The 13414-nt window shown below is 46.0% G+C and overlaps 1 protein-coding gene across 1 annotated transcript in view; it reads left to right on the top strand.

Annotated features, from left to right (window-relative positions):
* Window positions 1-1519: 1519 nt before the first annotated feature.
* Window positions 1520-13414, top strand: part of antxr1c (ANTXR cell adhesion molecule 1c) — a 57578-nt gene continuing 45683 nt past the window's right edge. The window contains exons 1-2 of the mRNA XM_042086593.1: window positions 1520-1539; window positions 4835-5115. Coding sequence (XP_041942527.1) covers window positions 4952-5115 — 164 coding nt within the window. The 5' untranslated portion in view covers window positions 1520-1539; window positions 4835-4951. The remainder of the gene's footprint in view (window positions 1540-4834; window positions 5116-13414) is intronic.

Raw genomic sequence — 13414 nt, 5'->3', positions numbered from 1 at the left:
AGGCTACTGAAAACGGTTTGATATTCTGTTCATTTATAGGACTATAGTAGCTGGACACGTAGCCGACAGAAAACACATACTGTAGGCTACTTTTGAATTGGTGTGCTATGCGAGCATAACTCGAATGCTACACTTCAGTGTTTGCCTTGAAACAATTCCGGCATAATTGCTTTGAACGTTTCTGTCTCTCGTCCCCTATTCTTGCTTTATATGTCCCGGTCATCCAGAAAGGACGAATGAAACAAAATGCTCGTTTGAACGTGAACGGTTTTGTTCAGAGCTGAAAATGCAATTGTGTTTGACAGAGGGCAGATGTAAATTGCTAGTGACAAAATATTAGCTTTCAGTGTGGCACGATGTCTTTGTAAATTAGCCTACGTTTAATTAAAAAGTGGTTAATTCTTCCTGCTTCTCCCTACAACCAGACAGTGTTGCAAATTGTGTTTCCATCACTCTGTCTCTTTCGTTGCTCTGATTGGTTTTTTGTCCTCTCCTATTGCGTCCGCATTTTGATCGGTGTCCGTTTGGGAACGCCCTTTGGAAATGGGCTGTGAACGAACCTTCCCCAGACCCACTCTCAGTTATGACTGAGAAGGGTCTGGTTTTAATTGGGCTAGGGTGGTGCATCAGGCCAAAACACAACATGACAACATCAACATCAGTTGAGGGCTGCAACTTCACTTTTTAAATGACAATATCCTGGCCGGACTACTGTTGTCAGTGATATAAGTATTTGAAATGAACATGATTTCTTAATGTCTAGTGACATATCAGGGCCATTTTATGATTAATTGGAATACATTTCTTACATAGGGTTCCTTTAAATTTGAGGGTTCCTCAAATTCCCCTCATGTACAGTACAAAGTTCTGTTGTTTGTTGTAAGCCCCTTACTTGTTTTACCAGTCTGTTGTTTGTGGTACTGTAAGACCCTGCACTTGTATACCAGTGTGTTGTTTGTGGTAAGACCCTGCACTTGTATAGCCAGTGTTTTGTTTGTAAGACCCTGCACTTGTAGGCTATACCAGTGTGTTGTCATCATCACAAATCATAAATACATGTCTACAAGTCTAACCAATATTTATACCACTCGCTCACTGTCTATAGGTCATTCATGGTTACCCTGCACACTCCTCTCTCCCATGCTGATTTTTGTGTAAGCTAGCCTTAATTTTTTTTTTTTATCTTAATTCATTTTTGTCTTATTCAGGCGTTACAGAACTGTCATGGTCACAAATAAAAAAAATTACAATTTAATTTGTTTGTTTGTTCTTAAATTAATGTAGGCCTAGGCTAGAATGGAACAAAGCCTCCTGGGACTCAGGAATGTGTTTCTGGTTTATCCAATGAACCGATTGCAGGTCAAGTCTATTTACAGACATGTAGGGGGATAAATGAGCGGCCCCTCGTCTAATGGCATGACCCTACAAGCGATCAAGTTCGAGAAAAACTACAGTATTTTTGACAGTCGACGGATTTGCGTGGTTGCTTGCTGTTACATGGATGGAAGGCAGAGAGAAAGGTTAACCTAATTAGTGGAGGTAAAGAATTTACGTTATTGCTAGGTGGAAACTAGCACAAGCTAGTCTTATGTTGATATACAAGGATACAAGGAAGTTTATTGTCACATGCATATAGTTACTGGAAGTAAGAAATGCAGTGAAATTATGTCTGGTGTCAGCCTATTTGTGCATTAATGGGGGGGGGTAAAAAGTGCAGTAGAAGAGGGGTTTAGTAGATTAAGTAGCAAGGGCTGCATAAAAAAGGTGGGGGAGGATTGGGATTGGGTGGGGGGCACCAACAAGGAGCACCCAAGAGCAACAGGGGACAAGGAAAAACTCCCTTACCAAGGAAGAAACCTTGGGCAGATCCACAGCTCAAGGGGCTAACCCAACTGCCAGGGGTCTTGGTGTGTGTGTTGGGGGGATGACAGGGGAGATGGGATAGTGTGCTGTGTATGTGGGGAGAGGGCAGTGTGCAATATGTGTGTTGGAGAAGCTTCCTCATGAGACAATGTGCTGTGTATTGGGGGGGGGGGGGCAGTGTGCTGTAAGTATGTTGGGGATGTGTGTTGGAGAAGCTTCCTGATGAAATAATGTGCTGTGTATGTAGGGGGGGGGGGCAGGGACTTACTATTGCAAGCAGAGTACTGTATGTAATGTATGTGAGTGATGACAGTGAAGATGTGTGTGTGGGCGGGAGGGGAGTGGGGCAGTGACTGTGTGTGTGTGTGTGGGTAGGTGGGGGCAGTGTGCTGTAAGTATGTAGAGGATGTGTGTTGGAGAAGATCCTGAAGACAATGTGCTGTGTATGTGGGGGGGCAGTGTGCAGCAAGTATGTAGAGGAGGCTTACTGTAGCAAGCAGTGTGCTGTATGTATGTGAAGTGATGACAGTGATGATGTAAGTGTGTGTGTTGGGGGGGGGGTCAGGGACTTACTATTGCAAGCAGAGTACTGTATGTAATGTATGTGAGTGATGACAGTGAAGATGTGTGTGTGGGCGGGAGTGGAGCAGTGACTGTGTGTGTGTGTGGGTAGTGTGTGTGTGTGGGTAGGTGGGGGCAGTGTGCTGTAAGTATGTAGAGGATGTGTGTTGGAGAAGATCCTGAAGACAATGTGCTGTGTATGTGGGGGGGGGGGGGGCAGTGTGCAGCAAGTATGTAGAGGAGGCTTACTGTAGCAAGCAGTGTGCTGTATGTATGTGAAGTGATGACAGTGATGATGTAAGTGTGTGTGTTGGGGATGGGGGTGGGGTGGGGGGTGGGGGGGCAGAAAGGCTAGGCAATCAAGGACATGGGTAGATGGAGGAGAAATCAAAAATAATAAATAAAAAGTGTGCAAAAGTTGGAGAAAGTCAGATATGTGTGTGTGTGTGTGTGTGTGTTTTGACGTGTGATGAAATAAGAAAATAAATAAAAGGTCTGTAGCATAGGGAGAGGGATGTAAAAGTGCTAAAAGTCTTGTAGGTGTGTGTGGGTGTGTGTGTGTGTGGGGGGGGGGGGGGTCATGAGTGCTGAGGAGTGAATGAGTGCAAAGTCAGTATAGTGTGAGTTCAGAGTTGGGAAATGTTTGAGAGTGCTGAGGAGTGAATGTGTGCAAAGTCAGTATAGTGTGAGTTCAGAGTTCGGATGGCCTGGGGATAAAAACTTCTCCTGAGTCTCTCAGTTCTGGCTTTGTGACTACATAGGCGTCTTCTTGATTTCAGCGGTAGGAATAATCCATTGTTAGGATGAGAAGAGTCCTTCAGAATCTTTTGGGCTCTTAGGAGTACTCTTCTGGAATAGATATCTTGTAGAGCATGGAGTTGAGTTCTTATATATATAGGCCTAGCCTAATGACTAATTAGTGGGCCACTCAGGCTGATAAATGGTTTGTGGACCTGTCTATATGTAAGCCTATAGGCCTACTTTAATAGTTCTCTACAAACCGCAAAGTGCCTGGTTTTCCAATTATTTAATTACCTGTGTTATTAGGTTGGCATTGTCTGTAGGCTAGGCCTACTTCCTTTTTAAAATTTATACAGGCAACTGTTGGAGTGCTATGATACCCAGATACATGTCCTTGCATGATGCTTGAAATTTCCATCCACACAAAGCTGTTTTTATACTGCACTTAAATATCTATAGTTCCTTACACATTTATTGAAAGTGCCTGGTTTGTGGTTGATTGGCTTGTTGTATTGCATTACTAGCGCTATCCAGTTCCTTTCTCCAAATGTAACCATACGTAGCCTATTAGTACTTTAAATTGACATATATTTTGTTTGTGCTATTGATGTGTGTGCATGTTGGCATGTTGGGGAGGGGGGGTGCGCTGCCGTCAGAATTTTCCCGGTGGATTTTAGTGCCCCACTCCGCCCCTGCCTACCAGTGTGTTGTTTGTAAGACCCTGCACTTGTATAGCCAGTGTGTTGTTTGTGGTAAGACCCTGCACTTGTAGCCTGTACCAGTGTGTTGTTTGTAAGACCCTGCACTTGAATTACCAGTGTGTTCACTTGTTGCTCTGCTACTACTTGTACTTGTTGTATGATGGCAGTGATGTCGACTGATCCATCAGAACCAACTTCCCATTAGGTGCTGGTCCAGATGAGCGGTCTCACACTAACACTAAAACTGCTCAAACGACCTACACAGCTCCGGGCTCCGATCAACAGGAGTAATTTACTCCAGACGCGCGTCTTTGCATCTGTCCTTTGGTAAACTCTGGATATAAAAGATGGTGCGAATAACATGAATGTGAGTCATTTGAGAAGTTTTTTCGCGTCACAGACTCAAAAACAGGAGGAACAGCAAGGATTTGACCTATTTTCCTTTTCCCTTTTTCAAGCAAGAAATATGAAACCAGGTTGAGTTTGGCTAAGCCCAACCCTTCATGACCATTTCGCCGAACGCCAACGCTCCTTCTCCACCCGTTCTTTATGTAGTTCTCTTTTCAAAGCAAATAGACGTAAGGGTTTATTTTATCATAACGGTCACGCTAAATCCCAAACGGCACATTTCCCTTCAATATTAACCATTTATTAACCGCAAGTTTGGATGATTGGACGGGGACGAAGGCATTCACTTTGTCATTTAATGGGTTATGTCGTTCCTAATATCGCTTGCTAAATTTCATGGGCAGTAGACTATCCTTATATCATAAGTGAAGACTGTTGATTTCTCAAGTGACTTTACGCACTGCAAGCAGTGGAGTATTTTCGATACTGTGGAGGACAGATCTGTGTGTGTGTGTGTGTATGTGTGTGTGTGTGTTCCGCGCCCGATCCCTCTCCTGATGCGCAAACATCCCCCGGCCACGGCTGCCCGCTGACTGCTCCTTTGTCTTCCTCCACTCCAGAGGTGCAGCGGCTGCGGACGACAGAACCCATCCGTGCGCGCTCCGGGAAGAATGTGAAGCGCTGCTCGCGACCAGCGGGAATTTAGAACACACTTTGGAAGAGGCACACACAAGACAATGGCGAGGCTTTTTAGGAAAGCGTCCTTGGCTTTTGCTCTGCTCGGAATCGTCATGTTCGTTTTCGCAGCTGCTGAAGCGCAGTCCGAGCCCGAGGTTCCAGATGAGGAGGAACAGGAGACATCCTGTCAAGGAGCTTTCGACTTGTATTTTGTTCTTGACAAGTAAGTCGACAGAAACGAATTATTCTCCAGCGCTGATAAAAAACCTACCAAAGTAAAACCTATCGTTAAAATTCAGTGTAAAGTAGTTAAGAACGGCCTTACGTGAACATGGTGATTTATTATAGGAAATGTATGGAGATGCTTTGAATTTGTTACGGTTGCTTGGGCAATTTAAGTGATGGAATCAGGGCGTGCTAAAACTTTTGTTCCCCGAGAGGGCCTTGAGTTTAGGTTTTGTTCTATACCTTATGAGATGAACTTGAGCAGTGCGGTTCTTAAACACGAACACGCATGGGACTGCGCCGGTGTGGACACGTTTGGCAACGTGTCCTGTCTGCCATACCAACGGCCACTTCAGGAGGACAGTGTTCTCGTTGACGTTGTTTTATGTCATGCTTAACTTTGGGTAGTTTTTAACAGTTTTATTCAAAATCCCAAAACCCTTTGAACAGCAAGTTCACTTTAGTCCTGTTCAGTCCTGATCCCTTCTCTCTACACCTTCCGCTCTGAAAAATAACTTGCGCTTCTATGTGAAGTTGTTTATTTTAATACTGTATGTAAAATGATCTCATCAGTGTAACTGTGTGTGTGTGTGTGTGTGTGTGTGTGTGAGTAATGACGCGGAAAGGGGTGGTGCGTGTCGAACAGGGTTTGCTGAGTAAGCAGCAAAAAAACATTGCAGCCCCGTTTCTGTGCGGTTAGTCGTCCTCGCGGCAGGAATGTGAGGGACCCGCCGCTAGACGTGCACGAGGAGACAGCTTCCGTTCTCACGTTGTGTCCAGTGCAAGCTGCAGCTGATGGGATGATGAGGGGTGTGTATGTGTGTGCATGGGGGTGGGGGGTGTTAATTAAGGAAAATGCCCTCGCTGGCCTGATGGCCTGAATCCATTTGTCCACGCAGACTGCACCACATGGGACATGTCCGTGGTGCCCAAGAGTGCATTTGGAAAGGAGAGAAACACACACACACACACACAAACACACTTGCTCACACACACACACACACTAAGCATGTTTGGCACACTATAAACATACTCACATAGAATGCAAAGTAGGGGAGAAATTGGCAGGTAGGATTTCCTGTTTTCCATTTTGCACAGAACAACTTGATTCTTTTTTTTTTAAGTTGAGTTGGAGTGTGAGTGCGCTGAGGCTGAGTCATCATTAGTTATTATGCTGAGTCATCATTAATTATTATGATCAGTCATAAATTAGTTATTATGATCAGTCGTCATTAGTTATTATGATCAGTCATCATTAGTTATTATGATGAGTCATCATTAGTTATTATGCTGAGTCGTCATTAGTTGTTATGAATCTTGTTATTCTGATTTGAGCTGTTTTGGTCTCTCGGGCTCTTTGATGTGCACTTGGCTTGTTGGGTCTGGCAGACAATTTGCAAGTTCCTGACATCAGCAAACGGAAGTTCAAAATACTCCTTCTTTTAAGCACACAGATTTACAGAGAGAGAGAGGGAGGGAGAGAGAGAGGGAGGGAGGGAGAGAGAGACAGGGAGAGAGAGAGGGAGGGAGGGAGAGAGAAGGAGTGGGTGGTGATTCTTTGTCATGAGTTGGAAATGCATGGCGTTATGTTTGGCTGCTGTTCTGAGTTCAACGCGGTGATTGAGGCGCTGCCAGTGAGCGCTGATTGCTTCCTGAAATCGTTTGGTCCAGTCTCAAGACCGTTGGGAGCCAAGATCACAGGGTCTAGTACCGACCATCAGAGTCTTGGTACCGACCATCAGAGTCTTAGTACCGACCCTCAGAGTCTTAGTACCGGTTAGGGTTAGCCTTAGCCTTCACACAAACACAAATATACTTCATATGAGCACGCTCAAAAGAAACACACCTGCACCAACACACTAACACACTCTCTGACACACACTAACACACACTAACACACTCTCTGGCACACACTAACACACCCCTGCTGCACACACTAACACATTCTCTGGCACACACTAACACACACACTAACACACTCTCTGGCACACACTAACACACCCCTGCTGCACACACTAACACATTCTCTGGAACACACTAACACACTCTCTGGCACACTCTAACACACTCTGGCGTCCCCAGAACCCTGGCCGAAGACCACTCTGGAAAATCTGACAGCGAGCAGGAAGACTGCCACACACACACACACACGCAACCACGCTTCTGAGCTGGGCGGCCATCTTGGCATGCTGATTCTCACGTGTGCCGCTTTCCCATGATGCTCTCTCTGCCTGGTGTGTCAAGTCTCAGAGACACACACACACACACACATACACAAACACACACACACACACACACATACACGCACACATACACAAACACACACACATACACACACACACACACAAACATATACACAAACACACACTCACATACACACACACAAACACACACACACTAACACACGTAAACACACAAGCACACACACACGTTTGAGAGGATGATCTATGTTGCCTGTAAGCAGAGGTATTTCTGAATGACATGCGATGTGTGGTCCTTGACTTGTTAAGAGTGACTGATGACACACAGATCCACACACTCAAAACCCAAAGCAAGGACAGATGCTTCTCATTGTATTCATTCAGAGAGGAAAGGGTTTTACAAGCCAAGACACAGTCAGTGATCTACATGATGTATTGTGTACACACACACACAAACTCACAGGCACGCACGCACACACGCACACACACAAACACACACACTCGCGCACACACATACACACACACACACTCACATAATAATTATGTTACTAAGTGAGTTTGTGTATAAGTATAAGTGTGTTTGTGGGAATGTGTGTAGGTGTTAGTGAATGTGTTAGTAAGTGTGTTTGTGTAAGTGTATAGGTGTGCTTATGGGAATGTGTGTAGGCGTGTGTGTGTGTGTGATTGAGTGTTAATGTGTGTTTGTGTGTGTATGTGTCTGTATGTGCGTGTGAGTGTTAATGAGCATGTGTGTGTGAGAGAGAGAGAATGTTAATGAGTGTGTTTGTATGTGTGTGTGTGTTTGAGATTGTATGTGTGTGTGTGTTTGAGATTGTGTGTGTGTGTTTTTGAGATTGTGTGTGTGTGTTTGTATGTGTGTGTGTGTTTGAGATTGTGTGTGTGTGTTTGTATGTGTGTGTGTGTTTGAGATTGTGTGTGTGTGTGTTTGAGGTTGTGTGTGTGTGTGTGTGTGTTTGTTGTGTGTGTGTGTGTGTTTGAGATTGTGTGTGTGTGTTTTTGTTTGGGCAGCAATACGGCAGAGCAGACTCTCCTGCTGTTTTACGAGGAACAGCAAACTAAACAAACAAAGAGACTCATTCTGAGTGCTGTCAACATATACCTCACCTTACATACACAACGCACACACACACACACACACACACACCACAACACACACACACACAGCACACACAACCCACACACACACAAACAACTTACACACACACGCACACACGCAAACACAACGCATACACACACACACAGAGTGGTGCACACACACACACACACACACACACACACAGACTCATAAAGTCACATATACCTGACCTTACCTGGGCACTCTACTCCTACAGTAGCTACTCAAGGGCTTCACCCAAACCATGGGCCAGTTCAGGGCCACGTTAGAGCCGGTCGGGTGTTAGAGACGGGTCTGGGCTGTGTTAAGGGTCTGGGGGTGTGTTAAGGGCTGATTTAAGGGTCTGGGCTGTGTTAAGGGTCTGGGCTGTGTTAAGGGTCTGGGATGTGTTAAGGGCTGTGTTAAGGGTCTGGGCTGTGTTAAGGGCTGTGTTAAGGGTCTGGGCTGTGTTAAGGGCTGTGTTAAGGGTCTGGGCTGTGTTGAGGGGCTGGGCTGTGTTAAGAGTCTGGGCTGTGTTAAGGGTCTGGGCTGTCTTAAGGGTCTGGGCAGTGTTAAGGGCTGTGTTAAGGGGCTGGGCTGTGTTAAGGGCTGTGCTAAGGGTCTGGGCTGTGTTAAGGGTCTGGGATGTGTTAAGGGTCTGGGCTGTGTTAAGGGTCTGGGCTGTGTTAAGGGCTGTGTTAAGGGGCTGGGCTGTGTTAAGCGCTGTGTTAAGGGTCTGGGCTGTATTAAGGGCTGTGTTAAGGGTCTGGGCTGTGTTAAGGGCTGTGCTAAGGGTCTGGGCTGTGTTAAGGGCTGTGTTAAGCGCTGTGTTAAGGGTCTGGGCTGTGTTAAGGGCTGTGTTAAGGGTCTGGGCTGTGTTGAGGGGCTGGGCTGTGTTAAGGGTCTGGTGTTAAGGGTCTGGGCTGTCTTAAGAGTCTGGGCAGTGTTAAGGGCTGTGCTATGGGTCTGGGCTGTGTTTAAGGGTCTGGGCTGTGTTAAGGGCTGTGTTAAGGGCCTGGGCTGTGTTAAGGGTCTGGGCTGTGTTAAGGGCTGTGTTAAGGGCCTGTGCTGTGTTAAGGGTCTGGGCTGTGTTAAGGGCTGTGCTAAGGGTCTGGGCTGTGTTAAGGGGCGCGTCTGGGCCGGTCCCGGCTGCAGTTCTGGGTCAGAGTGTTCTGGAGAGGGGGAAGGGTTCCATCCGACTGCAGACTGGGTTCCCATGACAACATGTCTGACTTACACACACACACACACACACACTCTGTCAGACTGCAGATTAGGCAGGGAGGAGGTGTGGGTATGTGTTTGTGCATGTGAGTGTGTGAAGAGAATGTGTTTGTGAGTGTGTGTGTGTATCTAGTGTGTGTAGTGTGTGTGTGTGTGTGTGTGTGTGTGTGTGTGTGTATGTGTGTGTGTGTGTGAAGAGAATGTGTTTTCTGTGTTAGTCGGTCATGCCCCTGACGAACTCCAGACTCCCCTGGGCCTTTGTGCTCTTGTGGAGTGTGTGTGTGTGTGTGTGTTGTTTGTGTGTGTGTGTGTGTGTTGTTTGTGTTGTGTGTGTGTGTATCTGGCCTTCATCTTGTGTGCCTCTGTAGTTTTTTCTTCTATAATGTGCTCAGTAGTTTGTCAGTCAGCACCCTGTGTTTGTGTGTGTGAGTGTCTGTGTGTGTGTGTGTGTGTGTGTTTGTGTGTGTTCTGTGTGTGTGTGTGTGTTTGTGTGTGTTCTGTGTGTGTGTGTGTGTGTGTGTGTGTGTGTAGTCAGCCTCCATGTTTAGCTGCTGTTGAGGCTTGTGTGTGTGTGTGTGTGTGTGTGTGTGTGTGTGTGTGTGTGTGTGTGTGTGTGTGTGTGTCTATTCAGCCTCCATGTTTAGCTGCTGTTGAGGCTTGTACCTGTGTGTGTGTGTGTGTGTGTGTAGACTGGGCTGTGTGTGTGTGTGTGTGTGTGTGTGTGTGTCTAGTCAGCCTCCATGTTTAGCTGCTGTTGAGGCTTGTGTGTGTGTGTGTGTGTGTGTGCTGCTGCTGCCTGTGTGAGGCTTGTGCATTCATCATACAGAGATGTTATTATATGAGCTAACTGCTATTTATGTGAGCCGCTGCGGCCATGACAGGAGCAGTTACACACACCCGCTAAGCTAACTGTTATTTACTCACCACTGTGTGTGTGTGTGTGTGTGCGTGTGTTTGGATGTGTGTGTGGGTGTGGGTGTCACGATGCCGGTACAATCCTGGGTGTTAAAGTCACAGCTATCTCAGACATACAGCATCTGCAGCTGTGTGTGTGTGTGTGTGTGTGTGTGTTAAATCCCGCCTCTTCCAGACATACAGAGCCTGCAGCTGCAGATTATAAATAACACGTCAGGGCTTTTCTCTCTCTCTCTCTCTCTCTCTCTCCCTTTCTTTTTTCTCTTTCTCTCTCTCTCTCTCTCTTCCTTTCTTTTTTCTCTTTCTCTCTCTCTCTCTCTCCCTTTCTTTTTTCTCTTTCTCTCTCTCTCTCTCTCTTCCTTTCTTTTTTCTCTTTCTCTCTCTCTCTCTCTCTCTTCCTTTATTTTTTCTCTTTCTCTCTCTCCCTTTCTTTTTTCTCTTTCTCTCTCTCTCTCTTCCTTTCTTTTTTCTCTTTCTCTCTCTCTTCTCTTACTGGGTTCACTTGCTTTCATGGTCTTTTCATCCCCTTTCCTTCTTTCTCTCTCTCCTTCTTTCTCTCTCTCTTTCTTTCTCTCTCTCTTTCTTTCTTTTTCCCTCCCCTTCCCTCTCTGCCCTCTCTGGAATGTTTTCTTCTCTCTCCTTCTCTCCTCTCTCTCTCTCCCTTCTTTCCCTCTGTCTCTCTCTCTCTACCCCTTTTTTCCTACCATCTCTCTCCTTCTCTCCCTTCCTCTCTCTCTCTCTCCTCCTCTCCTTCTCTTCCCCTCTCTCTCTCCTCCTCTCCTTCTCTTCCCCTCTCTCTCTCCTCCTCTCCTTCTCTCTTCTCTCTCTCTCCTCCTCTCCTTCTCTCGCTCTCTCTGTGATATGGAGGCGTTCTCTGTGGCTCCAGGTCGAGTGTAGGGCATCTCCAGTGAGAATAAACGACTAAACACTCACACATGCACACACACACACACACACACTAATGGAAGTTTGTTTACCACAGAGTAGGAACACTGCTGACCATTCTGGAGGGAAGTTGGACAGATTGTGTGTGTGTGTGTGCAAAATAAGGAGAGGAAGAGAGGAGGAGAGGAGAAGAGGAGGAAAGGAGGGAAGAGAGGAGGAGAGAAATGCCTGAATAGCTGAATATTGAGGATGGTTAGACGGACTCAGACAGAGAGTCGACCTCAAGCTAAAAGTAGGTTAGCGGTTTCACACAGCTCACCCTCAACCAAGCGAAACACAGGGGGGGGGGGGGGGGGGGGGGAGAAAAAAGGGAAAGATTGAGAGACAGAAGGAGGGGGGAGAGATTGAGAGACAGAAGGAGGGGGGAGAGATTGTTGGCCCCAGACTTGGCTGTTTCTCCTCCGATGGCAGTGCCAGAGAGGATTTTTCCTCTTTGCTCTTGAAAGCGTGAGAGCAAATTTAACCCCCATTTCGTCAGACATTTTGTCCAATCTGAGCTCTGCTTGCTCTCTCTGCCATGTAGTCATTCAGCAGATCTTATTCAGAGCAGTGCTATGCTGAGCAGTGCTATGCTGAGCATTTCCATCAGGATCTCTGTGTTAGCTGTTAGCTGCTAGCACTGTGCTATTAGCTCTCTACCAGCTGAGCTCTTTTTCCATCAGGAGATGTGATCTCTGGGTTAGCTGTTAGCTGCTAGCACTGGGCGGGAGCGTACCTATGTTCCCCGCGTCCTATGTTCCCCGCTTTGTATGTGACCGGGGAACATAGGACCCTGACCCTAACGTTAACTCTAACCGTGAGCGGGGAACATAAGGATGACCCCCTCTGGGGGCTGTTAGCTCTCTACCATATGAGTTTTTTCCTATCAGGAGATGTGATCTCTGGTTAGCTGTTATCTTATAGCTCCGTGCTGTTAGCTTTCTACTAAAGAGATCTTTTTCCATCAGGAGATGTGATCTCTGGGTTAGCTGTTAGCGCTGTGCTGTTAGCTCTCAACTAAGTTCTTTTTGCATCAGGAGATGTGATGTCTGGGTTAGCTGTTAGCGCCGTAATGTTAATTGAGCTCTTTCCATCAGGAGATGTGATGTCTGGGTTAGCTGTTAGCGCCGTAATGTTAATTGAGCTCTTCCTCTCTTGTCTCCTCCCTGTTCTCTCTGTCAAGGATGCTGCTGAGCTTTTGGCAACTGAAGTCGTATTCATACCAGGGCTTATATTTCACTGCGGGATTGCGGGTATTGCGCATAATTTCTTCAAGTCCCGCAACTCTAGCTATCATAATGCGAGAAATTCCCGCATACACTTTTAGAGCCTGTCTGATGACGTTAATATAGCCTAATCATTAAGTGAATTGAACATAGCCTCATGCAGACGCACACACACACGGAGAGAGAGAGAGAGAGAGAGAGAGAGAGAGAACCACTTTGCGCTTACGCAAATAGGCTACGCTACCATGGCAAACTTTTACATCTGGAAAGAGCTCCTTGGTAACGATCCTGCTAGCTCAGGTCACGTCAACACTTGATCCCAGAAAGATTGTCTTCAACATGTTAGTTTTTTGAACATTTATTGTATCTAATGACATAGAAAACATAATGATTTGCATACACATACCGCACTATGCACAACTTTTATTCACTAGCGACTATAGCCTAAAACAGTCAGGTTGAAGGGGGGCTAATTACAGTACTCCACAGAATTACTCTCACGTATTTTCTTAAAGTGACAGGCACTCAATTACACCTACTCATCAGCAATGTGCACTCAATTGGACCTACACACCACATTAAAGATATGCCTAAGTGTTATAGGTTAAACGTCAATATGAGGCATTCAAATTACTAAATATGTTTAGCTACTAGTAATTACTAGTAAAATGCTAAATGCATTATTAAATAAAT

The sequence above is a fragment of the Alosa sapidissima genome, chromosome 3, assembly GCF_018492685.1.
Source record: "Alosa sapidissima isolate fAloSap1 chromosome 3, fAloSap1.pri, whole genome shotgun sequence".
Classification (NCBI taxonomy): Eukaryota; Metazoa; Chordata; class Actinopteri; order Clupeiformes; family Clupeidae; genus Alosa; species Alosa sapidissima.
Note: the sequence above shows the minus strand (reverse complement) of the source record. Positions and strands in the feature narration are given on the sequence as shown.